Source organism: Pipistrellus hanaki, assembly GCF_964339955.1.
Source record: "Pipistrellus hanaki genome assembly, chromosome: 4".
Classification (NCBI taxonomy): Eukaryota; Metazoa; Chordata; class Mammalia; order Chiroptera; family Vespertilionidae; genus Pipistrellus; species Pipistrellus hanaki.
This window is the reverse complement of record NC_140506.1, coordinates 25,455,277-25,483,149: the sequence shown is the minus strand read 5'-3', so window position 1 is coordinate 25,483,149 and position 27,873 is coordinate 25,455,277. Positions and strand designations below refer to the sequence as shown.

Below are 27,873 nucleotides of genomic sequence, written 5' to 3'. Positions count from 1 at the left end.
ATCCTACGTCGGAGAATTAGCTTTGATTCACAGGTAAATATGATTTTGAAAAGCCATTCCCCTAACTTAAGAAGTAGTGTTATTGATGTGATGTGTGCCAGAGAGAAATAAAATCCTGGCCGGGTCCCACGTGGCCTGCCTCCGGCACTCTGCAGGGTCGGGGCCCAGAGCTGGGGATCCACAGCAAGAGGAGCATGAGCTGACCAGGGTCCACGTCGGACGGGCGCGGTGGTGGCCATGCAGATTCCACAGGATTTGCTTTTTTCAGTTACAAGGACATAAACAGCCTTCCCAGCGTACACGGGACCCTCGCCCTCAGTGGCTCTGAACAGACAGAGTGTGTAACGTGGAGACATGATCACCCCGCCTCCCCACTTGATCAACTTTTGCACTTCTTCCATTTCACCTTCTTCACAATTAGGCAAAATATGGTCTTTGTTTTTTTAATAGGAACAAAATAAATGACAGAGGGAGGTGATGTGAGTGCTGGGCTCTCACAGAGTGCACCTATAATTACTGTATTTCTTCCTGGCACACAGATGAGTGAGACCTGTGCTCTGGGTGGCGCCTGAGGGTGAGGAACATGTTACATGAATAGAACACAATGTTTTCTACCTGAGGGGATGGGCACAGATCTACGGAGTTACACAGCGACACAGGGTGGATGGCAGGCCCTCTCCTCATGGCATAGGGGTGTAAACAGTCAGAAGAGAAAGCTCCCGTGTTTCCAGGGAAGCAGGAGTTAAATAGTGGAGCAGCCCTCCTTTCGGTCCAGGCTCAGCTTTTCCGTCTAGGTTTGCGTCTCTCCCACAGGGACAGCAAAGGGGCCTCCCTTCTCCACTCCCCTCTACACCATGAGCCAGTGGCGCAGCTGCAAAGAAAACGGGCTTATTTAGAAGGGAATTGAGGAGCATATGACCGACTGGTAGCTGTGAGGGGTCTCAGCAGAGAGGATGGTAAGGATACAGCCGGGACCTCATGGGGGCTGGGCCAGATGCTGGCCAGACAAACACTGCACACCAGCAAGCCTGGGGCTGGTCTCAGATGGCATCCCTGCCATCATGTGTGTCACCTGGGGTGCCCCAGGACCCCTACAGCCACTATCCTGCGGCCTCTGGTCCAATCCTGAAGGGCTTGCCCTGCAGGTCTATGACCCCAACACATGCAGGAGCAGGTCTCATTACCACTCGGGCCGGATGAGATCGACAGGACGGCTATTTAGTCTTCCTGCAAATGTCATCGCCTATTATGCAGCTGGGAGTACAGCCTGTTTTTTGAGCACAAGCCATTCGATCACACTAAATGGCAAGAACTATGCTTTTTAGACATTTCCAAAACAAGAGCGTGCAGGACTTCTTTCTGAGGCAGCCATAGCGGGGACAATCTGCCACTGGTCCCCCTGTAGGGCTCTTTCATCACCCACATGGGGTGGGAATGCTAGGGAGCCGGCAGCGACCGACAGGTGAGGCCAATGCTGGCAGAGCCTGGATGCTCTGAGAAGAGAACTGGTGGGCAGGTGAGGCCATGCCTGGGACATAGGGCTGAGCCGCAGCCCTCTGTCCTGGCCACGGCAGCATCAGAAGGCAACCTTCTCTGGAGGAAGGTGTGCTCAGGGGGCATCTCAGAACTCCAACAGATTAAGATCAAGCCATGAGCTCGTGAACAAGGAGACCAGGAACATGGCTGCAGCCCACCCTGAGTGGGGTCAGAAACTTCAGACCCCACAGACCAGAGAGGTTGCCACTGTCAGATCACGGGGCATAAGACATTTTAAAAGTGACATCTGCCACTTACAACGATGGCGTATTTCACAAGAAATGGGCGGACCAAATGCAACTTCCAGGAATGAAGTGAAGTGTAGCTGTCAGTGAAGTGGGATATAGTCAGAGAGCCCCGATGCGGAGGGGGCTTGGCGGGGGGGACACCCGGGGTGCCAGGTTTACACAGTGAATGTCGTGTAGCAGGTGGAGGGAGTGAGTGGGCCACAGCTACACATAAGGGTAGTTCTGGTCAAGATGGAATAATAGGGGCTGAATTCACTCTACCATCTGATGTTGTCCAAAACGAATAAAATATACATAATAATGGTTGTCAAGACACGGGACCCAGATGACAAGGGACAACGATACTGAGAGAAACAAGCATGGGGGCTCTCTGATACTCTGTCTGCTGCCCGCCCTCCTCAGGTCAGGGGCTCTCAGAAGGTAGAGGCAGGGAGCCTTCACTCAATGAGGAAACGAGCCTCCCAGCTCTCTGAGGGCTGTGGCTCAAGGATGGGCTTGCTCCCCAGATCTGTCTGCACCCAGCCGAGGAGACAGCGGGGACAGCAGCACTCACTCACCGTGAACTGGCGCACCTCCCCGCTGTCCACCAGCTCGCGCTCTTTCTCCGGGGTGATGGCGTGGGCCACTTTCTAGGAGAAATGGAGAGGCCGTGGGTGCCGGCACACACTCAGTAAGGCACTAGACTCCCTGGCTGGCATGTGATGGTCAGGTACGGGAGCTGATATCCAGGTCCCCTTAGGCCCTGGGGCAGAGTCCAGCACAAGTTAAAGAGGCAGATGCTGGAGGAAGGTGTGCTCAGGTGGGCTCTGAGGGGAGGTGAGCAACATGCACCCCAAGTCCGGCCCCAGGGCACCTGAAGCTCACATGCCACGCGTGAGGAGCCTGCTTCCTGTCGCATTCAGCTCCAGGAAGCTGGTCTTCCTTCCACGTCCTGCCCCAGTGTCCCATGCCCCAGGGCTGGACAAAGTGGCTGTGCTCCTTGCTGGTCCTCCAGGGCCCATCTCTCAGCAGCTGCCACCTCTGACTCTCTGTGGCCAGGTTTCCTCTCCAGTCAGCCTCAGAGGACCCTCCCACAGCCTCACCTGTCTCAGGTGCTGAGATTTTATGTGGTCTATGTTCAGAGTTTGGCTGCCGGGAGGTAAAAGCCCACTTGATGTCGTTGGTGGCCTCATGATCAGGTGACTGGGACGGGTAAGGGGGCCTGCTCACATACGCACCTCCCGCAGGGACCCAGGCAAGCTGCAGAACTTGTAGGCTGCGTAGATGGGCACCATGGACATGGAGGACGCTGCGATGGCCCAGCCCAGTGCGTTGGCCCACTCTGGGAAGACGTAGTCTCCGTAGTGCGGGGGCCTGAAGGTCACGATGCTGACCACGACCACAAACTGAAACCAAGGGCAGAGGTCATGAGGCTGTACTCGGCCAGCAAGAAGGGGAGACTAGGGGGGGCGGGTAGTGCAGAGGTGGAATGGAGCCAGCATGTCAGGGGTCTTCCAGCCACCACAGCTCTAGGGGCCCTGGCCCCGCAGACTAGGGAACCCAGGTGTAGCCTGCTTCTCCTTCTGCTATGAGTCCCTAGCTGCTGCCACAGGATGGTGTTCCTGAGATGCATGTCCTCTCAGTTCTGCGTTTGACAGTGGTCATTCCCTCTGCTGTCCTTTGACAACCTCACACCTTGTCCCATCAGGGGACCTGAGTGTGTAGAGCAGCACAATAACACCCTGTCTGTCTAGAGTTCACACACCCACAGCCTCTGCCCTCTGGAGTGCGGGGAGATGGGCATATTGGAGTCAGGCCTCTGGCTGCCAGGTGGGGTGGCAAGCAGCTTCCAAAGGTTAGGGTGAGGCTCTGTGAGAGGCACTGTCATATCTGATGCCACACCCTGACTCCTCCCTCTTTCTCTCACTCGCCTCTGGGCTGGGACATGATGGGGTCAACCTAATCTGTCTGTCCATCCCAGGCCTGTCTGAGGTGCCCACTGGACTGGCTGGAGTGAGGGGAGAGCCAGAGATCAGGGGTGCTGGTCTCTGTGCACAGTTCCCTGACTCTCCATCCTTCTGGACTTGGTCTTGAATGGCCATCTGGAGTCATCTGTCCAGATCTGACGGGGCAGTTTAGGTGTCGAGAGCCATTGGGTCTCAGTCACAACCACTTAGCACTGCTGCAGCGAGGAACCAGCCATGGGCAGCCTGTGAAGAGGGCAGAACCTCTTTTCTGCCAAGGGCCATGTGGATATTTAGAACATCATTCACGGTCCACACAAAATTATCCATTTAAACATTAGCCTAGTATGTTTAATAAACTGACCCCTAATGCCTTGGCAGGGCCAGACCAAATGATTTTGCAGGACTTATATGGCCTGAAGGCTGGATGTTCTCCACCCCTGCTGTAAAACAAGCACTGCAGTTTTGGCCCAGACAATAAAAGCCAGGCAGCTGCTGGATGGTGAGTGGTGCCTGTGCCTGGGGAGGCCCCCGAGGGCAGAGCAGTGATAGAAGCCACAACACTCTGTCCTCTGGACTGAGTACTTGTTGCCCCAGAAGGTTTACATTCTACTTTGGTCCTCAAGGCAAAACGTCAATAACCTCACTTATCTCAGGCCTCCCCTCCAACACAGAGGTATGGCCTAATGCAGGACACACAAGGGCCTCTATGGAGGAGATCACCCTGGATACTACGTGAGGTTTCTCAGTGGGTTCAGTGGGGGATGGGTCACGTCTTTAGGAGGCTAGAGAGGATTTCAGGGACCAGCCAGCCCTCCTGGAGTTCTGCGTGACCACCAGCTCCACCTCAGAGACCCTGGTCTCCCAGCAGCATGGGACCTCCTCCCCCAGCTTCAAGCACATTCACTTGCCCAAGTGAAAGCTGCCTGTGGACACGCTGACCCTGGGGTAGACGTGAGAGCTGGGGCAGAGCAGGACACGCATGGCCTTCAGCCCCTTACCAGGAGGAAGCAGGGGCTGACGAACTTCCAGCACAGCCGCCAGTAGAGGCTGGGCCGCTGTCCGGTCATCTGCTTGATGTCATCGCTAAACTGCCGCACACCTGGGGAGCCAAGCAGGGAGGTCAGGACAGCACTTTCCCTGAGACCCAGGCGAAGACCTTGGTCCTTGCTGACCTCTGGGTCTCGCCAGGGAAACTCAAGGCCAGACTGCCTCCTGTAGGGACCAGCCCCACTCCAGACTGCTCGGTGGTCTTGCTGCCCCAGTGGTCCATGTTCCCCACACATGTTCCCCATGGTGACACTGGGTGATGTTTGCTCCTCAGTCCTGATGAGGAAGACTGGTGGGGAACTCTGCCTGACCCTCTCTACCCTCTGCTCACCTCAGGGGTCCTCCCGATGTCCTATAGCTGTCCTGCCACCGCCCCTCCCCCCCTTCCTTCCCTCCCCCCGTTCTCCCAGCTGTCTTTGCCTCCCTTCTGCAATCATTATTTGTTTTTTTCACTTCAAGAAAAGTGAAAAAAACTGGTTAGTTTGGCTCAATGGACAGAGCGTTGGCCTGCAGACTGAAGGGTCCCAAGTTCAATTCCATTCAAGGGCACATGCCTGGGTTGTGGGCTTGATCCCCAGTAGGGGGCATGCAGGAGGCAACCAATCAATGATTCTCTCTCATCATTGATGTTTCCATCTCTCTCTCCCTCTTCCTTCTTCTCAGAAATCAATAAAAATATATTTAAAAAAAGAATTGTGGCAAAATATACATAACAAAAATTTTACCATCTTAACCATTTTTAAGTTCTGTGGCATTAAGTACGTTCATGCAGCCAGCATCTCCACTGATCTCTAGGATTTCTCTATTTTCCCAAACTGAGACTCTGAACTCATTAAAGAATTACCCCCGCTCCCCTCCACACACACACACACACCCATCTCTATGAGCTTCAACAACACTAGGAACCTCCTAGAAGTGAACTCGCAGAGGATTTTTCCTTTTGGGACTGTTTATCTTAGCATAGTGTCCTCAAGGCCCATCCGTGTTGTAGCATATGTCAGGATTTCCTTCTTTTAAAGGAAATCATTACATACATTTACATACATTCCATTGTATGTATATAATCACCATTTTTTTTAAGGAAAGTATTTCTAGATGACCAGTATTTTCTCCAGATCTTAAAAGGATTTCGCTGCCCTGAAATTGCCCCAGGCTCTGGCACGGCCGAGGCAGGTTTGCTGAGGGTGCTGGGGTGCCACCCAGGCTTTCTTCATTGATCCAAGGGAATGATGCTGCCAAGCCTCTCATCTCTGTGATGCTGTGGTCACCACAATAAGCGTCCTAGAGCTAATGTTCTTCCCTTTCAAGCCAGCGTCACCAGGCAGGCAGCGGCACAGCCACAAAGCAGCAGCACCGTGGCCAGGTCTCCCGCCTGCCAAAGCACCAGGAAAGATTTTGTCCTTACCGTAGAACCAGGCCACCCCAATGGCCTCGATAAGCACCCCAAAGAGGATGGATGTGCCGGCTGCAAAGTGGTCCAGCAGTGTGAAGACATAGATGCCACCCTGAAAGAGAAGGGAGTGCCCACTGAACTCCGGTGTCCCGGTGTGGCAGGCCTTGACCACAAAAGTGCTTTTCTTTCTTTCTTTTTTAAACGTATTTTTATTGATCCCAGAGCGGAAGAGAGATATGAGAGAAACATCAGTGATGAGAGAGAATCACTGATTGCCTGCCTCCTATACACGCACTATTGGGGATCAAGCCTAGGTATGTGTCCTTGACTAGAATGGAACCTGGGACCGTTTAGTCTGTAGGATGACACTCTATCCACTGGGCCAAATGGGCTAGGGTGAAAGTGCTATTCTTAATACATAAACCTGGCCTGTGAGTTTAATTTATAGACATATTCTGTTTTACTACTTCCTATAAAGTCTGATTTGAGCCACTAAAATTCAATCCACATGCAACTTGTTAAGGGACACATCCATTATTAAAAAAAAAAAAAAGAGAGAGAGAGAAAAAGGCAAACTCTCCTTTCCTTTCTGTGGGCTCCTGGTGGCATTAGAAATGAAAGCAATCAAATGCCAAGCTTGGCAGAGCTCCTACTGGGAGAGGAGGTGACCTGGGTGCCCCATGGCCTGCCTCCCTCCAGCCGGATAAATCCACAGGCGGCGTGGCTGAACCAAGGGCACCTCCCAGGGAGCTGTCCAGGTACTGAAGTAACAGGTGCCATGTACTCCAAGTGTGACCACTGCTAGCCTGAAGGTGCTCGTGGCTACCTGTGAGTGACCACAGCTACTGGAGAGTGACCACGGCTACTCCATGTGACCATGGCTACCCGAGTGTGACCACAGCTACCTGAGTGTGATTATAAATCAAGGGATGTTTTGGGAGGGGGATGCAGCCTTACAAGAGCTGTGGCTCTGTCTGGCCTGGTAATATCAGCCTTTTGCTGCCCAGAGCTGAGTGCTAATGAGACATGGTCAGGTGAGCTGAGCCTGTACGTACATTGGTGACGCAGAAGAGGGAGAGGAGGAAGGTGACCAGGACGATGAAGAGGGTGAAGAGCTCCCGGTGCCTGTGCAGCAGCTGGAACTCATCAATGAGCCCGGTGATCACTGACTCCATCCCGCCCATCTGCAGCCAACACAGAGAGGGGACCACACCCAGGTGCGGTTTACATGCGATTCAGTGGATGTTCACCCAGAAAATGGACATGGAGTGGGAACTGCATGGTGTCCAGGGTGCAGAATGCCCCAAAGACAAGACAGCCCTCATGAGGGCTTCTCTTGTGACATGGTTGTTGGAGAGAGAGAACTGGTTGTGGATGCTCCTCTACTCCTGGTGACTTTCCCAGCCACTGTGAAGTCCTGGGGATGGGTGGGGAGAGGTGCTACGTTACTAACGTGTGAAGCCTTCCTGACTCAGTGTGTGTCCTGGCTCAGTGGTGCCCAGGGGGCCCTGACTGCTTGGGGTCCCTCTAGCCCCATTCTATTGAGACCACCTCCCCCAGGAAGTGCTGTCAGGACTGCATCCCCACTAGACCTGCCATCCAAGGGCAGGGTTCACCCTGAGGGCTGGTGACCGGGCTGGCAGGAGAGGAGGTGGAGGGTTACGGAGTGTGACCAGCGTTCTCATGGGGAGGGACTCTGCACTTCCCATGAAGCTCAGGGGAACAAGGCCAGTCACAAAGACCTTGAGGTCTCAGCTGTTGGTCAGGAGCAGGCAATGGGGAGGGAGGCTGAGGAAGTCCAAAAGGCTAGTATGCCCCCGTACACACACACGAAGGGCCTCACATGAGATCCTCAATGGGCAAGGCCCAGGCTGCAGCTAGAGACTTCTGTTGTCCTATCCTGCAGGTACAGCCACGCCTCCTGCAGGTGCAGCCACCCCTCCTAGGGCTGAGGGGTTGGGAAAGTGATGCGTCATGAGGAACTCTGTGTGGCCACATCACCTGTTTTCCTGCACAGCCCTCTTGCTTTGTGTGCATTTAGGGCCCATGATGGCTCAAGCAGAGGGCGCAGCTGGCACCCAGAATGAAAAAAGAAGGGGTGAGCTGGTCCGAACACTCCATCCCAGGAAGGGTTTCAAGTCATCGTGGGCTCCCTGCCTGTCACCCCCATGTGGCGCTCTGTGTGAGCACAAGCTTCAGGGGACCCTGGGGAGCGTCTGTGGCTGCAGACGAGCCTGGCTGTCGTGGGTGGGACCAGGCATGGGAAATGCTGGCGTCACTCACGGCGCTGTCGATCCCCAGGGTGAGCAGCATGATGAAGAAAACCACAGCCCAGGCAGAGGACAGCGGAAGCGTGGCCAGCGCCTCGGGGTAGATGATGAAAATCAGCCCTGGTCCTGAAAGCAGAACCTCAGGTTGCCACCGAGTATCAACTTCACTTTCACACCCTCTTCCCCACCCCCAAGAGGCCAACTCAGTCTGCACAAGTGCCTCCAGATTCAGTAGCACAAAATCTTTCCCATCACAGCCTCTCCTGTCCTCCCTCCTGTGCATTCCACAGACGCCTTGCTCTGACTCGAGATAATGAAAACCCAGAAGCAGAACTAGAGCGATTCACCTGTCCCATCCCCAGGGGCCACAGCTCTGCTCCAGATCTCTCCTGTTCATGGCTGTGAGGGCTCGGGGGTGGGGGTAGGAGTGGAGGTGAGAAGGGAAGGGACACTCTGGTTTGTTCTTCCTGAGCAGGTCGCTCACACACTTGCACTCACTATGGCTCGTGAACAATATGCTGTAAATATTTCTGTGCCCTGAAGTACTCTAAGGGTGATCTGTAAAACCACAGGCTGGATGCGCAGACCACATTCATGAGTGCTGTCTGGAGTGTTGCTGGGAACGGGAGTGCTCCTGGGCACACGCCAGTGCTCCTCAGATCAGCCCCTTTGACAGCTTTTTGGAACTGGTATTGTTGGGTCAGGACAGGCACTGTGGGCAGCCACACCTGCTCCTCATCCCAAACAAGTGAGATCTGGGTGGAGGTGAAGGCCGTGAGCCTGGCCGGAGAGGGGATGGGGGCAGCGGGACTCACCTAAGATGAGCTGCAGTTTGGCTATCAGGGACCTTAAGGTAAAATATATTCCTACGGGAAAGTGGTAAATATTTCCACAGAAATTTTCATGGTCAATTAGAAGGCGCGCATACATAGCTGATGAGCACTGTCCACTGAGAGTCTGTTTGGAGGTGCCTTATAGCTCTTCTGTTTCTCCCAGTCCTCAGCAGACCTACTGGCACCAGTCAGAAACAGGGGTGCTTATATGGGCGCTTATGGTCTTTCTAGAGGATGGGTCAGAGACCAGAGACCCCGGCCAACCTCCCAGAGGCTCTATGCCCCTGGGGTCAGGCTGGACTCTCTGATGACTGAAATGCAAGGCCAGGGGTTAATTCTTTGAGATGCTGTAAAGGCTAAATGCCATAAAGCCAGGAACCCAGAGAGATATTCATCAGCTCTGTTGAATTAATGTCAACACCATCACCTTTCATTTCTGCATCCGAGTTAACATTTCACCCCGTTTTCCTGAGAATTAGAGCCATAAATGACATTTACTTTGCTTGTCATGCAAATGCATAGAAAACATCCAGCTTTACCTTCAAGGGTTAATAGAGGTCTTTGCAAGTTATTCCTATTTATCATAATAAAGGGCAAAAAAGACTGGTGAAAATGCATACATGCAGGTGAGTAAATTTCACGGCTCTATACTTATTTGCGTTATGTTCCCATTCTCCCACCTTTATTAATTTTTTTTTCCCCTAGAGGGAAGAAGATGGACTTGAGACCATGCGAAGGATTCATCCCAGCCCCCTGCTTTCCCTGCCATTCCAGAGGGGTCCTTTTGGGTCTGTTTTCTACTTTCTTTCTTTCTTTTTTTTAATATATATTTTATTGATTTTATATAGAGAGGAAGGGAGAGAGATAGAGAGTTAGAAACATCGATGAGAGAGAGTCATCGATCGGCTGCCTCTTGCACACCCCCCACCGGGGATATGCCCATAACCAAGGTACATGCCCTTGACCGGAATTGAACCCGGGTCCCTTCAGTCCCCAAGCCGACGCTCTATCCATTGAGCCAAACCGGTTTCAGCTGTTTTCTACTTTCAAAGTGGATTCTTAATGCTCAACTCTCCAGAAATAGATGGGATGATGAAGTTGTGGTCTGAGAGCTGAGGGCACCAGGTGGGGTGGGTCCCTCCCTGAATGATTCCTGACCCAGGAAGATGAGTCAGGGAGCTGCAGTAATTAGAGTCCCCTCTCAGGACCCATATCCGTGCCCAGCCTCCCAGCTTCCCCTGCCTGGCCCACTCCCTGCTGGGGCCAAGCCCGCTCTTGTGTGGTCTGTGCCCGCACCCGCACCCTCCACCTGCCAACTCCCAGGGCACAGACGCTGTGTGCTGGAAAGTCCAGGTTTCCCTTGAATACTGTCCACATTCCACGTGAACACGTCATGGCCACCAGTGTTTGGAGGGAAAAGTTTTGGAACAGATTAGCTGCTCATATCAAAAACAACCCAACTTTTTTTTTCCGGCTGATCATGCATGGAAGTCCAAAAGCCTTGTTGCTTGGGACAGCTCAGTGCTCCCAACCCGCTCATCTCCCCTCAGGGAGTAAACTAAGTCAGGGGATCCAGACTGACAAGGGAACCAGACCCTCATCCTGCAGCCCAGGTGGCCTCTGTGAGGAGCATGTGGCTGAGGGACCACTGTCACACTGTCCCACAAAGGGTAGGAGTGGAGGATGCGGGAGCAGAGGTTGTCCTGCTTCCAGTTACTTGTCTTGCAATTGGTCTAGCACATGAACATGTACAATTCTTCAGATCAGCAACTCTCTGGCACCAAGGCCTGTGTCTCTCCCTCATTTTGCAAGAAAACACCTTTTGAGAACTGGCCTAGAGCAGACGGAAGTGTGGGGGCCCCAGCCTGCCCTCGGGGGACTCACCATCCTTGGCCACGTCCCCGATGGGCACACTGTGCTTCTGGGCCATGTACCCCAGGAAGGAGAAGACCACGAACCCCGAGGAGAAGCTCGTCAGGGAGTTGACCGAGGTGGTGATGATGGCGTCTCTGTGAGAACAAGACACCCAGGCCAGCGCTGGAGCAGCTGCAATTTCCAGTTATTATTCTCAGTTTACTACATCTGTTTCCTGCCAAGCACGGCCAGTCCCTCCTGCAGCTGCAGAGCCTGCTCTCTGGCTGTGCTGCCCGTTGGGACGGGACCTCCCAGCTGCAGGTTCTGGACTCTGGGCATGTCCTTATGGTGAGCAGCAGTCATGTTTGGCTGGGATGGCAAGGCTCCTGGAACACATGACTCAGTGCTGAAGGTGAAATGGTCTGCACTAGCAACCTGGAGGCTCTGGGTGAACAAATAGATGGCCATGGGGTTCCTCACCCATTGTGAGGGGGCTGTCAGGCATCAGGGACCTTGTTCAAATGCAGATTTGAACAGGGTGGGTTTGGTGGGAACTAGGTTTCATATTTTCCTGCTGCTTCTGGGGGTGCTGGTGCTGCTGGCCTGGAGACTCCACTCTGAGGGCTAGAGAGGAGGGCGGGGGTGGGATCAGCCCTCCTGGGAGCCAAACGGAAGGACATCTCGGAGTGCCCGGCCTGTGGGCTCAGGCAGGGCTGTGTTGGAAACAGCCGTCCTGGGCTCACCTCTGTGGGAGCCTGGCAGCAGTCTGTCTGGCCATTTTGCTGTGCACACTTGCTGTCTCTGTATTTTTACCACTTTTATCCTCGGGATATGAAAGAATATAAACACAAGCCTGTAGTCCTAGCCAGTTTGGCTCAGTGAATAGGATAGAGCGTTGGCCTGTGGACTGAAGGGTCCCAGGTCCGATTCTGGTCAAGGGCACATGCCTGGATTGCGTGCTCAGTCCCCAGTGGGGGTAGTGCAGGAGGCAGCCAATCAATGATTCTCTCTCATCATTGATGTTTCTTTCTCTCTCTCCCTCTCCTTCCTTCTCTGAAATCAATAAAAATATATTTAAACATGAGTCGGTAAAGGTCAAAGAAAGCAGGTCCAAGGTAATTTCTGTTTCTGTTTTTAGAAGGATTTTGGGTCCAACATGTGGAGGCAGCTGAGTCAGGTCATTCTGGGCCAGGTGGCACGGCCAAGATGCCACCAGGCTATGGGCACAGAATGCGGCCACTTTCCTTCCTGTCCTGATGCTGGGTCATCTGGGTGCCTCTGCATAGAGTCTGGGGGACCCAGGCTCCCAGGTGCAGGCCAGGGGACTCGTTCAGGTGCTTCACGGTGGGGGTGTCTGGAGGAGGAGCCTGATCTGGGCTTTGGGAGGAGGAAGGAGGCAGGGGAGAGGAGGAGGCAGGGGTGGGGCCTCGGGGGGAACTGCTGCTCCTGGGATTTAGGAGGCTTCCTTGCAGGAAGGTGATGCACATTTTCATGTGTTTCAATATCTTCCTTAAAGCAACGACCAACATTTTGCCTGTAGCTTTCCCATTTTAGTTTTCACTTAAAAAGCCATTTGGCTCAGAGGTTTTGCCCACAGAGCTTATTTCCCCCTCCTTTCTACTCGGTGTGATACCCCCACCCCCATATCCGTGATGCACATTGATTTTTGCAGACCATCTTATGGGAGGGAATGGGACGGGGAGCTCAGAACCTACCTGTAGCAGTTGTTGGTGAATTTATTGTAACTGGAGAAGGCGATTAGCACCCCAAACCCAATGCCCAGTGAGAAGCATATCTGGGTGGCAGCATCGATCCAAACCTGCAGCCAGAGGGGAAGGAGTGACTGTTAGAGATAATTGTGGAAATGAGGGCCAGCTGTCAGGAGGCAATTGTGCAAAGACGAGGCCTCAGCTCCCTGTCCTCCCTGCAGGCGTCTCCTGTGGAGATGCCTCCAGTTCCACGGAACAGGGTGGAATTTAAACGCCAGGTCTTGATCAAAATCACCTGGCATCAACAACATGATCAGAGCGTAGGTGGCTCAGGGAATAAACTTTCCCATGTCACTGGCCTGAAGGAGCGTGATGATGAAAAGGGACAGCGTCTTTGTGCATTCTTTGCATTTGCCCACAGGACCTCAGTTAATTCATTATGATTCAATGCTGGCATCTGTTTTGCTTCCTCATGCACGTTGCCTGGAGCTGTGTCCGGGCCTCTGCTGCATTTCCTCTCTCTCCAGGCTTCCAGCTCCCTCTCCCTTCACATCACCTCATCATCCTCCCATTGCTCCTGCAGCCACTTCCCCTCCTGTGGCTTTCTGGGAGCTGAGCCTCGACCACCCCCCCTCCATTCTTTCCATTTCTGCCTCAGGGCTGCTCCTTCCTGAGTCCCTAGTGAGCTCCACACCTGCCTCTCATTGCAACCTAGCAGCATAAGGTAGCCCCTTCCCAAGGGGCCCCTATCCCCAGCCTGGACCTTCCCCTCCTGCCCACATGCCCCTCCACACCTAGTTACTCCCCCCGTGGCTGCTGGAGTCCCACTATCTGCCCATCTAGTCCACCTGAATTTGCACCCATTCACTTTGGAAAGCTGCCGTTCCCATTACCCCTACACCCACCAGCCAGTGGTCACTGTCATTTCTGAGCTGTTTCCCTGCAATGCCTCGCCCCCCCTTCTCTCTCTTTCTCCAGAGACCCTCTTCCATGGCCGGCCAAGCCTCTACTCTTCAGGAGGCTGTCTCCCGTACTTTTCCTTTGCTGAAGAAACATGCAGCCTGACTCCAGAGTTAGTGTTTTAGGATCATGCTCTTGTGCTGGGGCACCCTGAGTGTTTCGCCATTGAGGTCTGGCTTCCCGTGGAGAAGCCCTGGCTCCTGTGATATCTCAGCCTTGCTGGGCCCTTGGACAGGGAGCTGGAGCTCAGGCTGAATTCCAGGTGAGTGGCAGAGCTCTCTGGCACAGACTGGGCAGTGCCTTATCCGGGAACCCAAGAGCGTTCCTCCAGGACATGGGATGGGACATGGGGGAAAGGTCAATGGGCAGGAATCTTCATCCCCCTAACTGCCTTCTACTGGTCCACTGAGCTCTCCTGAATTGCCCCTCTAGTCCACCTGAATTTGCACACACTCCCTTCTGTCTGTCCCCCCACACCCCCTTAACAAGACGGTGAACTCTATGGGTGGGACCAGGTTTGCACATTGGCCTGCAGAACCTCTCACACAGCAGGGCGGCCAGCACCTGCTGCATTTATAGGGCGAATGAGAAATTCCCGCCCAGATCATGCCTTTGGGATCTCCTGCCTCAAAGCATGGGGACCCCCTGACACCGTGCCTGCCGGTCCACATGGACTGCAGGGTCGCGAGCGGTGGGCATACTCACGGACGCCTCACAGAGCCGATGGAAGTCAACGCTCAGGTATGCTCTGATGCCGTCCATGGCTCCGGGGAGAGTGATTCCTCGCAGGAGCAAGGCGAAAAGGACCACGTATGGCATGGTGGCCGTGATCCACACGACCTGGGGAGAGGACAGCGTCACCAGGCTGCACAGGCCACCTGCTGGCAGGGAGTGGGCAAACAATGTCACCCTGACGGTTGGAGCTGGTAGAGAGGTGGCCTCTGATTGGGAAGCTCAACATCCCAAACATTCACAGGACGCCAGCTCAGCAAATGCCCACTGGGTGAGGCCATCATGCCTTGTACTCTGTGCATCTTTCCCGGGGATTAAAAGAGGACAAACCATTTGGCAAGGAAGGAGCATTCCTGCTCTGTATTTGGTCTGTCCCAGCAGGCGCGGCTGGAATTCTGTTGAGTGAGATGTGAGCAAATTTCACGTGAGTGTGCAAATGTGTACCTGGATTACGTGTAAAGGATGGGTTCTGGGCTCCAGAGGGAGGAAAGGCACCCTCAGGATCAAAAGAGTCCCATGTGTTGGCCCTTCACTACATGTATCATCACAGCTGATGAACACATTCTGGTCAAAATTGCTTTGGGTGCCCGGATAACAGCCAAAATATTGTCATCAGCAAAAACTGATTTATGCTGTGCTTGTCTTAAAGCTGAAAACACTCTGCTGTGCTTTTCCCTTGACACCATTTCTCAACCACAGTCTTGTGCTGACTCCTCAACTCAAACATAGGCTCCCTGTCTATACTCCAATCCACCACAGCCACCCCTCCACTTCACAACCATCCGGCCACAGCCCAACCTGCCATGGCCTGCCCTCCAGCCGTAAACCTCATGACAGCCCCCTGTCCACTCCCCCCATGGTCATGTGTCCACTTCCCAGCTGGCTAGGCTCAGCCTCACCTTCCCCGAAGTCTTCACTCCCTTCCACAGGCTGAAGTAGAGCAGGACGATGACCAGCACCAGGCACAATGTGAGCTGCCAGCGGGGAGGGCCCAGGTCGCTGATGCCGCGGCTCTCATGGAGGTGCAGCACGCCGCGCCTGGAAAGGGAGAAAGGTGGGGGTCCTGGAAGAGCACTGCCTCCCCACCCAGACCTGTAACCAGACAGCTGAGCTCGCCCAGAGTCTGTCCTCCCCAGCTCCACATGGCAGACAGGATCCCGACTGTCTGGGCCAGAGACTTCTCCCCGTCCTCAGAGAAGGGCCAGGCCCGGCAGTCTAGCTGAGATGCAGGCTGAGGGAGAGGGTGGGCGAGGCCTGCTGGGAGCCCACAGAAGCCCAGCCCTGCCGCTCAGCACCCTGCGTTTGGAACTGGGGAGGGGATGGGTGCCTTGGGTCTTTGAAGAAAGAGCACAGAAACCAGAGGGAAGGTGTCAGGAGGCGGTGGCCACTGCTGCACACAAAGGTCCAGGCCCTTCTCAGGGCCGAGGCTGAGTGGACCCAAAGTAACAGGTATCTTTGCTGCCCTCTGAGGGTGACAGGTGACGAGAGCTGTCCAGCTGTCGAGGAGGATTCTGTGGGAACAGGCTCAGGATGAGTCTGCGCCAGGTTAGCTCAAGAACTTTCTGGGAGAGGGATCTGCCACCATAAAGACAGAGCATAAGGCCACATGGGAAGGGGACAGAATGGCCAGGAGAGCCCTCCCTGTGGGTCAGCCACAAGTCTGAGGCACTTTCCATACAGAATCTCATTACATCCTGTGACAACCTGTGGGAAAGATGCCATTGTGTCCACTGTGCACCTGCCGCCTCCCCTCCCAGGCGGGACTGGGAGTCAAAGCTCAGCCAAAGGCTGTGCTGCTGCCCAGACAGTGGAGGAGCCACACTGTGAAAAGGGCCATCACCACCGGATTTGCGAGGTCCTAGGACATCTTCCTGGCACCTGTGGGAGAATGCCGCAGACCGCAGCATCCCAGGCCTTTTACCAGCTGCGGGCACCTTGGGGTACATTGGAGAAGTTCGGGTTTTCACAGGGATTGGGACAGGGAGGCTGTGACAGGCAAGGAGAGCCCAGAGCAGCACTCCTGTTCCACCCCAAACCCGGCATGGCCCAGGTTGGCCTGCAGTGTCCGGACTGTCATCACCATCTTTTCTTTACGGCACAAGACGCACGCTGAAGTGAAAGGAATCTCCTCACGCTGTCCGACAGCAGTGTGGGATCTGGGACAGGGAGCTGCTTGGTCAGGCAGAGGAGGGGGCCACTGGGACACCCTCAGCCTGCAATGCCCTCCTGGAACCTTCCCTCCTGGGACCTGCCTCACCTGGGACCTGCCCTCCTGGGACCTGCGCTTCCAGGGCCTGCTTAACCTGGGTCAGTAGAATTCCCAGAGTCTCTCTTCTCTTTCCCTCACCTCAGCTCTGGCTCTGAGTCTGTTGCCCTTGCTCCCTCCTCACCTTGCCCTGGAGCCCCTGCCAGGTCTTATCACCTGGAACCTCTTTTCACCAATGAGAGAAGTCTCCTTAGCACAAAACCATCTGCCCAGGGAGGCCACACATAGTGTGGGGCCCAGACCAACCACAATCCAGCTACACCTTGCACACAGGGGCATGGGTTATGCCCCTAACCTGGTGGCAAATGGCCATTTATCCTTTTGCCTGGGAAAGGAACACGGTGGCCCACGGGGTCACAGCCTCTGGGGCCTGAGAGGGTGTGGCTGAGGAGAAGGCACGTGGCTCTCCTGATCATGAACTGCTTCTAGGATGCTGTACACCCTGGTTTTGCCTCACATACTCCAGGTTGCTTTGAGAATTAGCCCTTTGTCTGTGCTGGCCAAGTCCCTTCCCCAAGACTAAAAAGTCCTCTTGTTTGAAGTTGTGTAAAATCCCACAGCCACTCAGAGGTCAGGCCCTGCAGATGCTGTCAGCCAGAGAGGAGCCGCAGGCACTACAATGCGTGGGACAGCCATGCCAGTCATGCCAGTCCCAAGAGCAGGCACACGGTAGGATGAGGACAGGACATCTGAATAAGATGGTTTAGGACTGAAATGCAGACATTTCCAGAGCGTAAGTGGCCTGGAGGACCAAACAGGATGGCCTGGGATGTCACCAGCCTCGGCAAAGATCTAACACTTCCACTTCCTGTGGCTTTCCTTCTCCAGGTGTGTCATGGTTCTTGGATCCGGATAAGGGAGCCTTTGAGGCATGCCAGATATGCACTGGGCTGCACCTACACTGTCTCATTGGATGCCCACTGAAGCTGTGTTGCCCCATTTACAGCAAGGAACCCAGGAATGGAGAGGGTAAGAACATTATCCAACCCAGAGACAGCGAGCAGCAGAGCCTACTCTGAACCCATGCTCTGTCTTGGGAGGGGAGGGGGGAATGGCTGCCATGGAAAGGAGGCCTCCACTCTGGCCATGAGGGATTGTCATCATACCAACTAGAAAGATGGACAAAGTACACCAAACGAGTACTGCAGATGTGGGACTGGAGATGACAACACCCCACTTCCAACCTGCATGGGGTCTTGCTGGGTAGAGCATAGGGAGTGTCAGGAACCCACTGACTCAGCCACAGGGTGAGAGGCTGCAGGTCTCCAAGCCCAGGCAGGGCTGAGGACCACTGATCTCCCACCAGCCACGGCAGGGGACTTGCCCATCACATGGAGAGCTCAGTAGACCCTGGACGGGTCAGTAGAGGTGATAAACCATTCCTGAAGCAAAGGCTGCCCCAGAAGCATTTCAACAACAAGTTTCAAAAAAAGAAATCTGTACCACAAGCAAATTAATTTCCAGAGCAAATCCAACACTCATTACAGGAAGATTACAAAATTGCTAGACAACAAGAATCAAGAAAATATGACCTATAACGAGGAGAAAATCAATCCATAGCTTCCTCATACCAAATACAAAAAGCCACTCAAATGGGTAAAAAACTAAAAGTGAGAGCTGAAATTATGGAACTCTTGGAAGAAAACGCAGGCATAAATCTTCAAGACCTTAGGTTTGACAATGGACTTTTTATATTAAAAAATCTATTTATTTAAACAATCAGAAAACCGCCAGTTCACTCATTTTTTTCTACCCCACCCCACCCCCTACCTCTAGCACCAATCAGCTCTCCATACCTATGAGCTTAGCTGGTTTTTGTTGAGTTTTGGCAATGAAGTTTTTGATAGGACACCAAAAGAACAAACAATAAAAGGAAAAAATAAATTACTGAATTTATCAAGATTAAAAAACTTTAGTGCATCAAAGGACACTATCAACCTCCAAAAATATCTTGTGAATCAAAGATAAATCACAAGGCAGATCAGGGAACACTTTGAACGGAATGAAAATGAAAACACAACACATGAAATGTTGCTAAAGCAGTCTCTTAGAGGCAAATTCGTAGCTTTAGATTTGTAGTTTTGTAATTTATATTAAAAATTAGGTGAAGCCAAAACAGGTTTGGCTCAATGGATAGAGTGTCGGCTTGGGGACTGAAGGGTCCCGGGTTCGATTCCTGTCAAGGGCATGTGCCTTGGTTGCGGGCATATCCCCAGGAGGGGGTGTGCAAGAGGCAGCTGATCGATGACTCTCTCTCATCGATGTTTCTAACTCTCTATCTCTCTCCCTTCCTCTCTGTATAAAATCAATAAAATATATTTTAAAAAAAACAAGAAAAAAGAAATTAGGTGAAGATCTTCCATCTGTGCCGAGGACTCATGCTACCTTTGTCCCACAAAGACCCCAAGGGAACAGAACACGGGCACATGACAGAAAAAGGGTCCTCTCACACCCCTGTGAGGCAGCAGGGGTGGGTGGCTGACCCCTGGGCTGCCATAGAGAGCTTTGCTCTGCATCCTTCCCTTCCTGAGGCAGCCACAGCACGTGAGGAGTCATCCCACCCCATGGAGCGGACCTCCCACTTACTCAAAGTACTCGGCGGCAGGTGTGGTCCTGAAGCTGTCGTTGAGGCCCGAGCCGTCACTGGTGTTGCCGAAGTAGGCGTCTGTGCAGTTGGGGCTGTTCCAGGTGTTGTTGCAGTGGGTCCAGGGCAGCTCCATGGTGAAAGAGGAGAAGAAGTAATGCAGCGCCCAGGCGATGATGACGTTATAGAAGAAGCCAACGTAGAGCGAGATCAGGATGACCGTGAAGCCCACACCTAGGGTGGTGAGAGCACAGAGCCACCATCAACAGAATGCCCCTTCCCACCTTCCCTTACAGGAGACACTGCCACCCTGTTTGCCACCATCCTAATATCAGGCAACATCTTTAAATACACAAGGGAAGATAAGTGAAAGGGCAGATACTGGACTTTATGCTGTGACCACGGAGAGGGGCTTCCCTTTTCCAAGACCATCTATGACCATCTCTGTCCACTCAGAGACATTCAGAGTGTCTCCGAGGGACATTCAAGGTGTGAAAGGTCATCCAGGCTCATGGAAGGGTACCCAGAACCATGTAGTATGCCTAGGAACAGGAAGAGTCATCCAGGAACATGTAGGATCATCTAAGGCCACCCTGGTAGAACAGGTCACACACAGATATAGCAGGCAACTAAGTGCCACCCACAATTATCCACTGCCACTCACAGCCACTCAAGATCAAACAGGATCATCCAGGCTCACTTAAGGTCATCTAGGGTGGGTCTGGGTCACCCTGAGCAATCCAAACCAGAGTTATCCAGCACCTCTAGGCCGTGCAAAACCATCTGAATCGTCCACTGCCACGCATGGCCATCCATGGCCCCTCAGGGTCATCTAGGGGCACCCAGAGATACAAAACACCACCAAATGTCAACAAAGGCCACCCCAAACCATTCAGGATCACCGGAAACCTTCTGGGCCACACATGATAATAGGGCTATCAAAGGCCATCCAGGGGCACACAGGAATACACAGTGATTTTCAGAGCCATCCAGGGGCCATTCATGGCCACCCATAGCTACTTAAGACTACCCAGGGCAAACAAGGTCATATGGGTTTACTCATAGCTACCTAGGCCACCCAAGGTCACCCAGGGCCATGCATGACCATTCTAGGTACCTCTTCTCTAAACATGAAAGTCTAGTGTTCTTGAGCTGACTTGTTTATCTCCTCCCTGTGCTGGCTGCACAGATTCCCAGTCAATTGCTGATTTTCTGTGGTTTGCAATTCTCTCAATCCCAGGTTAGGAGACAGGTGACCAGGACCAGACCGAGATTCTACCCACAGGGGCCGCATGGCACATCTGCCGGTGGCCTCAGCTCAGCCCTCCACATGTATGAGTTTCTGAAACTGGACAAAAGCCAACATGAGCTGCTAGGGTGTGACAGTGAGTATGGGACTCTGAGTGAGTTACCGAAGTGCACCATGTCTGCTGACTTCTCCCCTGGGTTCTGATACTGCTGGGATGTGGCCAAATGCCCCCATCTGTGGTCTCAGCTTCTCTAGAATGGGGTGCTGGCAGTCATACTTCCTGTATCGACCCCGATTCATTAGGGTTTAGTAGCACTTTGAAATCCTTGGAAACTATTTATTGACATTTTATAAGCTGCAATATAACAAATCACTCCAGCAGCTTTCTTAGAGAAAACTCTTTTTGCATCAGGAAAAAGCTGGGCACCAGCTTCCACCTGCTGGCCTGCTGGCTCCCCTCCCCGTGGAGCCACCATCCCTTTCCTCTTCTGCAGGGCCTCACCCATGGGCGCTCCAGAAAGAGGCAGATTTACTTTGACTCAGTGCTGGACTCCCGGGAGGGAGGTGGGGGCACAGAGTTGTGTCCAGTAACTATGACAGACAGACTTTGGACCAGGAGGACATGCTTCTTGGAAAACCCAGAAATACGAGCTGGTCCCACCACAGTCTGTGTCACAGTGGGAGGCATCCTTCCTCAGTGCTTCCGCAGATGGTCACTTGAGAATAGACACGCTTAATTTCCAACTGGGTGCCTGAATGCTCTATAAATAATGACCACAGCGAAAGCTCATTGCCGTGCTCGGCCGCGTGACCTGTCAGCACTGCCCAGCAGAGAACACAATTAACTCATTTGTGTCTTGTCTGTTAGCCCGGGTTCAATGCCCTCGGTGGCACCGACATTGGGCCAGTGCACAGGCGTGGAAATGTCCAGGCTGACACCTGTCACTGTCAGTCATAGGGGTCCAGTGCCTTCAGGTACCTGCACATTTCTCCCTGGGGAATCAGTGATGGTGCCGGAGGCGAGTCTCAGGCAACTCACTTGAGATTTGACTTCTGTGTGCAAACGGCACAAGGGAACACCCAGCACCTGGCACCTGAACCCACAGGTGTCCGAATCTCGCTCTGAAGTTCCACTTTAGGGTGGGCATGAATCATTTGGCCTCGGAAAATACTGCTAACGTTTTAAGATTCACCCAGAAGCCCATTCAGCAGGAATAACACACGGTATCTGGAGGAGCTGCCACGCCCGGTTGGTCTCAGTATTTCCGCTATGGGAGGGCGATCCGATCCCCCCATGGAGACCGACTGCAGCAGCTGTGCCAGGTCCTCACTCCAGAGGCTGATCTGTCTCCATCTGAGCACACACTCCCTGACCCACCCACACGGCATCCTGGGAGGGACAATGGGCCTTTGATTCTCTTCAAAACATCAACTTTTCAAGAAACTCCAAGAAAATCTAACGCCTGGTCTTTTAATAGCCATTTTTCTAACGAACCCAGCTGTCTGCACCAAGCGCCTTCTCCGGTCTCTTTGAGGAAATACCCCTGAATCCTGCGCCCTCAGCTCCTGTTGGCCCCATGGGAAGTCAGATAGGATTCCATCCCACCCTGCCCCTGACTAGGTGATGGGGGCCAGTTACTCAAGCCCCCTAATCTCAGTGCCTACATCTCCAAGACACACAACACAGCCTGTCCCCTCCCCAGGGCTCTCATGAGGATGGAGCGAGGGAGCCGTGGAGGGTTAACAGCCGGGACTCAGCATGAGGTGTGTTTGCTTCATGGTGTCATGGCATCTCAGTAGCAGCCTGGAAGGCTCATAGACAGTTAGATAGATTATGGATAAATGATAGATGATAGGTAGCTCTGATAGGTAGGTAGATAGTTGAGCTGCTAAATTACTAAAGTCAGGTTAGTTGAGGCATGAGAAAATAATTCTGTTCTTGTTTTAAGTAGCCTGGGAACTTAAACCTTTGAACATCCAGTCCTGCATCAATGCCTGGATATACATCAAACCTCACAAAAACCCTGATTACCCCCGAAAGACTAGGGACAGGTGTCCAGGCCGTCTGACATCCTACTATCCAGACTGGTTATCTAGAGGATTCCCAGCTCAGACCAACCTGGGGACTGAGAATGCAGGGCTGATTCATCTCAATTGTACTTTTTAATATAAGAACCTGTTTTTCTTTCTTCTTCAGAACACTCTAGCTATTGCCTAGTTGTGTTTCCAATTTGTAAACCCTTGAATACAGCTTTATCATTTATTTCTAACCAGAGCCTCCTGATTTTATGTTCAGACGACATTTAATAGATAGATAGATAGGTGTTATACATAGATGATAAATAGGTAGGTAGGTAGATGATAGATGGTTGATAGATGATAGATGGTTGAGAGATAGATGGATGATATATAAATGATACGTAGATAAACGGACGGATAACTAGATGATAGCTAGATAGACAGATAGATTGATGAATGGATACATAGATGATAGATAGGTAGCTGACATATGGACAGATAGAGTTTTGATCTTAGGATCAAAATTTAAATGATATGTTCATGTGCGTAGACATTTAGCAAAGCACTACGGACTGCACACGCCTTGCACGGGTTTGCTTTGAAAGCTCTAGAGCCGCAGCCTGATCCGTGCCATGCCAGGTGTGAGGACGGGTCCCTACCCTTACCTTTGAGCACAGGGCAGATCTTCCAGACGCCGGCAGCCCCCTCCCTGTTGAACTGCCCGAGGGCCAGCTCCATGTAGAAGAGCGGCATCCCCGCAATGACCATGAAGAGCAGGTAGGGGACCAGGAAGGCTCCTGTGGGACAGGACAGCATGGTCACTGAGGGCCGCAGGGCTCAGCCATCTCCACCAACTACACCACAGTCCCCGTCCCTATTTCTCCCGAAGCTCCCTGTCTGGCCACCCTCCAAGGGAAGCCACAGACTGGGTGGGCGAGTCTCCTCCATCCATGCCTAGGCCCACTGTCATCAGAGCTCCGAACCCCTCTAAAGCCCTCAAAGTAATCCCACCCTTACTGAACCCCCAGTGTCCCAGGTTATGGAGTCAACCTCCGAGAGCACAGAGATGAGGCCCTGCCCACACTGTGCTTCTTCCCTGCCTTTGGCCCCCCTTGCTCCTCTGTGGAATGTCTGACCCCCTTGAGTTGTGACTCTTCTGGGATCTGTGAGCCACCTCTTGTGTAGGTTCCGTCATTATCCCAGCCTCCAGCATTTGAAATCTGCCTTGACCGGAGGCTGCAGCCCCTCCAGGGAGGCACTTTGTTCCTCTTAGAGCTACATCCTGCCCCAAGCACAAAGTGCAGGGCTCCAGGCTCTGCTTCCTAAAGGCCTGCCTCAACCGAGAAGGATTTTGCCACGGCCCTCTTCCTGGGATGGGGAGGGAGGCAGCGAGACCCCGCAGCTCTGTCTGTCCTTGGGCAAGTGAATGCACTGCTGAGGCCTCGTTCTTCTCCCCTCGACCTGAGAAGAGTAATGTCAACCTACCCACGGGCATGCTGGAGGGCCCTCCTGGCACCGTCTTCCCAGGCCCTCCCTCTGTGCGGTGTGGGTTGGCCAGGGACTCAGAGAGGCCATTAGGGAAATGGAACACCAGGAGGGGGGGCATGACCAACTTAACTGGCTTTCTCAACTTGAATTTTTGGGGTGATCCTGCCCTGTACCTTCGTGTTCTGCCTGGAGTCCACAGACAATCATGGTTCTAGGACTGGTTGAGTTCAGGGAGAAGTGGGAGCAGGGGGTGGGGGAAGGGCAGGGCATCTTCCACCACGCCAAACTCAAGGGCCTCACTCCGTCATACTGTGTTAAGACACCCTTCTGTGGCCTTTTATTTCCAAAGTGAAAACCACCTTTGGAAACAGAAGGCAGTTTGACAGTGCCTCCAATGGCTAGCTCCTACATCCTGCCCTCTGACCTTAGTATCCTCGACTGTGAAGTCCTGACATGGAGGGAGATTGCTCTGGACTCTGTTTCTCTGCTTCTGAGAAAGTACACCTAGGGAGTCTGTGCCCGGCTAATGCTGTTACAACCCAGTGCCATGTTGCCAGAGTGCTCGGATTTCTCGAAAGCCCTGCTTCTGTTGCCTAGGACCCCAGCCCAGCAGGGCGCACAGAAAGGATGGCGGGACTCACCCCCGCCGTTTTTGTAACACAGGTAAGGAAACCGCCAGACGTTGGCCAGGTCCACAGCGAAGCCAATCACCGAGAGGAGGAAGTCTATCTTCTTGCTCCAGGTCTCCCGCTCCTGGGGTTCCACGGGGGTCTGTGGGGAGTTGACGAGGGTGGAGTTGGTGAGCTGCACCCCATTCTGTTCCTTGACCAGGACAAGTTCCACCGCCTTCGGGCACAGGGCGTTGGGCTCCTTAGCGGGGGCCACCACGGAAGGCATCAGTCCCACTGGGCATTTGCTTCTACTCATGGGCAGATTGGATGGAATCTAGGATTCTTCTTCCCTCTGGTCTTCAGCCAGCAAGAAAAACAAACACACACAGGAATGCAATGAGTTAGTAGCCAGAACTACAGATGTATCCAGTGGCAAGAGCAGAGACCCAAGGCATTTGTAATCATTTCTTTGGGGCAGAACAAATACATTCCAAGCAGCCAGGGGTGAGGACGACGGGAGGTGAGTTATTTCTCCTGAGGGCTGGGGGAGACAAGCTGTGGACACCTCAGGACAGACATCTGCGTTGCCTTCCCCCTGGCTCTCCTCTCTAGTCCAGTGAAAGTGCAGGGCTTGTGCAATCTCTGATTTTGCCCTTAACAATAATACCTCGGCCGTACCCCTCATTGCAGGGAGTAATTTACACTCTTTAAATAGCACTCAACAGTAAGACTTTACAAGAGTGCACACTCATTCTTTCCACCATAGCAAAATCACCCCAAACAACGACAAGTTGAAATAATGGTTATAACAGCTTCTGTGAGGAATGCCTACATGAACCCATGTACACCTGGGGCACAGTGGCTCACCAGCCCCACCTGGAAGAGACAGCGTCATGTCAGCATTCACCTGAGGTACCACGAGCCCCTACACTTAGCAACTTTACCAGAAGCTTATTTCCAAGCCCTGGACAATGCCATCGAGGGAACAGAAGAAATTCCACAGTGACAGCCAGGAGGAAGCTGGGCCATCAGTGCCAAGAGCAGCTTCAACTTTGGCTTCTGGCATTTGAACAGTAGCATTGCTGCAACTGTTCACGCTCAGGTGCGCTTGCACGCGCGCGCGCGTGTGCACACACACACACACAAGCACACACCGTGGTTGAAGCAGATGCATAACAGGATGGAGCTTAATAGGAGTATTTTCCACTGTACCCAAGTTTGAACAAAAACTCACAACTTAAGTTCTTTATGCATTACTCCTCTTTGGCCCCTTCCCCTCTGGTGACAAACCCAATAGCGCATTCCTGAGACTCAAACATGGGCCAAGGGGCTGCATCTGCTGGAAGGCAGGTGAGATTGGCCTGCCAGGCGGCGGCGGCGGCGGCGGTGGTGGTGGTGGTACGGGCGGGTGGCGGGGGGGGGGGGGGGGGGGGGGGGGGGACACACGTTTGGAACTGTAGAGGTGGCAAATTCCCGCCTTTTGGTATGACAAAGGCCCTTGCACTCCATCTGGCCACCTGCCGGCACCCAGCATTTGGGGTGAGCTGACCCACTCCTGGAGCCGTGGCCTCAGAGGTCAGGTCTGGGTAAGGGAAGCAAAACCTGGTCTCTTAGAGCCATGGTCGGCAAACTGCGGCTCTTTGGCCCCTTGAGTATGGCTCTTCCACAAAATACCACAGCCTCGGTGAGTCTATTTTGAAGAAGTGGCGTTAGAAGAAGCTTAAGTTTAAAAAAATTGGACTCTCAAAAGAAATTTCAACCGTTGTACTGTTGATATGGGCTCTGTTGACTAATGAGTTTGCTCACCACTGTCTTAGAGGATCACAGCTGGCTCATAAGCTGTGGTTCGCTGGTCCGTCCCTGTCAGTGCCTGTCATTAGCTTGGAAGCACAGCTCCGAGCCCCTCCTCTCAGCTTTACAATCAAAGACAAAACCCTGCGCGATGGAGCATCGGCTGCGATATCACCCTGATGGGATCCAGGGCGCTCCGCCCAGTCCGATTGGTCCTGCCCTGCGTCCGGTCAACAGGCAGGAGTCAGTTACAAACAGCCAAACAGCCGACGCCCGGAGCCGGCGCCTGGGGAAGCCGCCCCTTCCCGCTATCCCCGGAGCCGGCGCGGCAGTGGTTCTGGGCGCTCCACCTGCGGGTCCAGGGCCCGGGGCCACGGGACGCGCACCAGCCCGCATGCTCCCTCGTGCACACACCTCTCAGCCACCGGCCGCCTTAAGGTCTCCAGAGGCGCTAGGCGCGCTCTGCACCCGGGCTCTGAGCCACTTTTGGAGACACATTACCAGCCCTGGCGTGTGTCGTCGGAGGAACGCGGCGCCTCCGGACGGTGCCCGTCCCAGCCCAGTTCCCCTCGGCTGTACCTTCGGGTTCCAGGGAGCGAACGACGAGCCGGAGGATGCGTGGGGGCGCCTGTGTGGGAAGTCACCTCGGGGTGCCCAGGCCTTACCTGCCCTCCCGGCCTCGGCTCTGCTCTGGGGTCCAGCCGCCTGGCGCCCGCGGAAGCTCTGGTTCGGGTCCCGCTGCGCTGGGCGGTCTCAGGCTCCAGGCTTTTATCTAGTCGCCGCCCCGCCCCGCCCGCTGTCGGGGGCGCACGCCGGCCGGGCTCCCTTTTCCACCGCCCCGTGTGGGCGGGGGACGAGCGCGGCCGCACCTTCAACCCGCCCCTAGACACGCAGAAAACTCTGCTCCAGATCCTGCGTGTCCCTGAGCCTCAGATGCTTGGGAGCGGGGACACCTGTGGGTCCAGGCCAACGGGGTGGGGGTGGGGGTGGGGGAGGGAGACTGTGCTCTCCCTCCCCCCAGCTCTCCGTGGCCCAAACCCCACCTGATGCTACACTTCTCCCCAACACCCAGCTCCACAGACTCCTCTCCTGTGGCGGGTCCCTTCCAAGATCCAGCGCCAAGGGGACCTCTCCCTTTGAGGCCACGTGGGTGATGCCCCGTCTGCACCCCAGCACGGCCCCAGCGACCTCTCCCTCGCCCTGACCTGCAGCTGAGCGCCCTGGTCTCCCAGTCTGGAGGTATGAGGTACCAAGTTGTGGAGACCTGGTCTCTCTGTGGCCGCACTATCTGGGCAGGCAGCATGGGGCGAGCAGCAGGAGGTCTTGGTTGTTTGTGC

General features: G+C 53.8%; 1 protein-coding gene across 1 annotated transcript; it reads right to left on the bottom strand.

The window, feature by feature from the left end:
• Positions 1–708: 708 nt before the first annotated feature.
• On the bottom strand, positions 709–27,315 carry SLC6A3 (solute carrier family 6 member 3). The gene is made up of 15 exons (XM_084880439.1): positions 27,202–27,315; positions 24,776–25,102; positions 23,312–23,443; positions 19,381–19,612; positions 15,428–15,566; positions 14,502–14,636; positions 12,843–12,946; positions 11,158–11,282; positions 8,454–8,566; positions 7,226–7,354; positions 6,183–6,282; positions 4,729–4,829; positions 3,002–3,169; positions 2,342–2,413; positions 709–871 (listed from the first exon to the last, which is right to left on the bottom strand). The coding sequence occupies exons 2-15, from the start codon at positions 25,059–25,061 to the stop codon at positions 848–850; spliced, it is 1,860 nt and encodes a 619-aa protein (XP_084736565.1). The 5' UTR covers positions 25,062–25,102; positions 27,202–27,315; the 3' UTR covers positions 709–847.
• Positions 27,316–27,873: the final 558 nt, after the last annotated feature.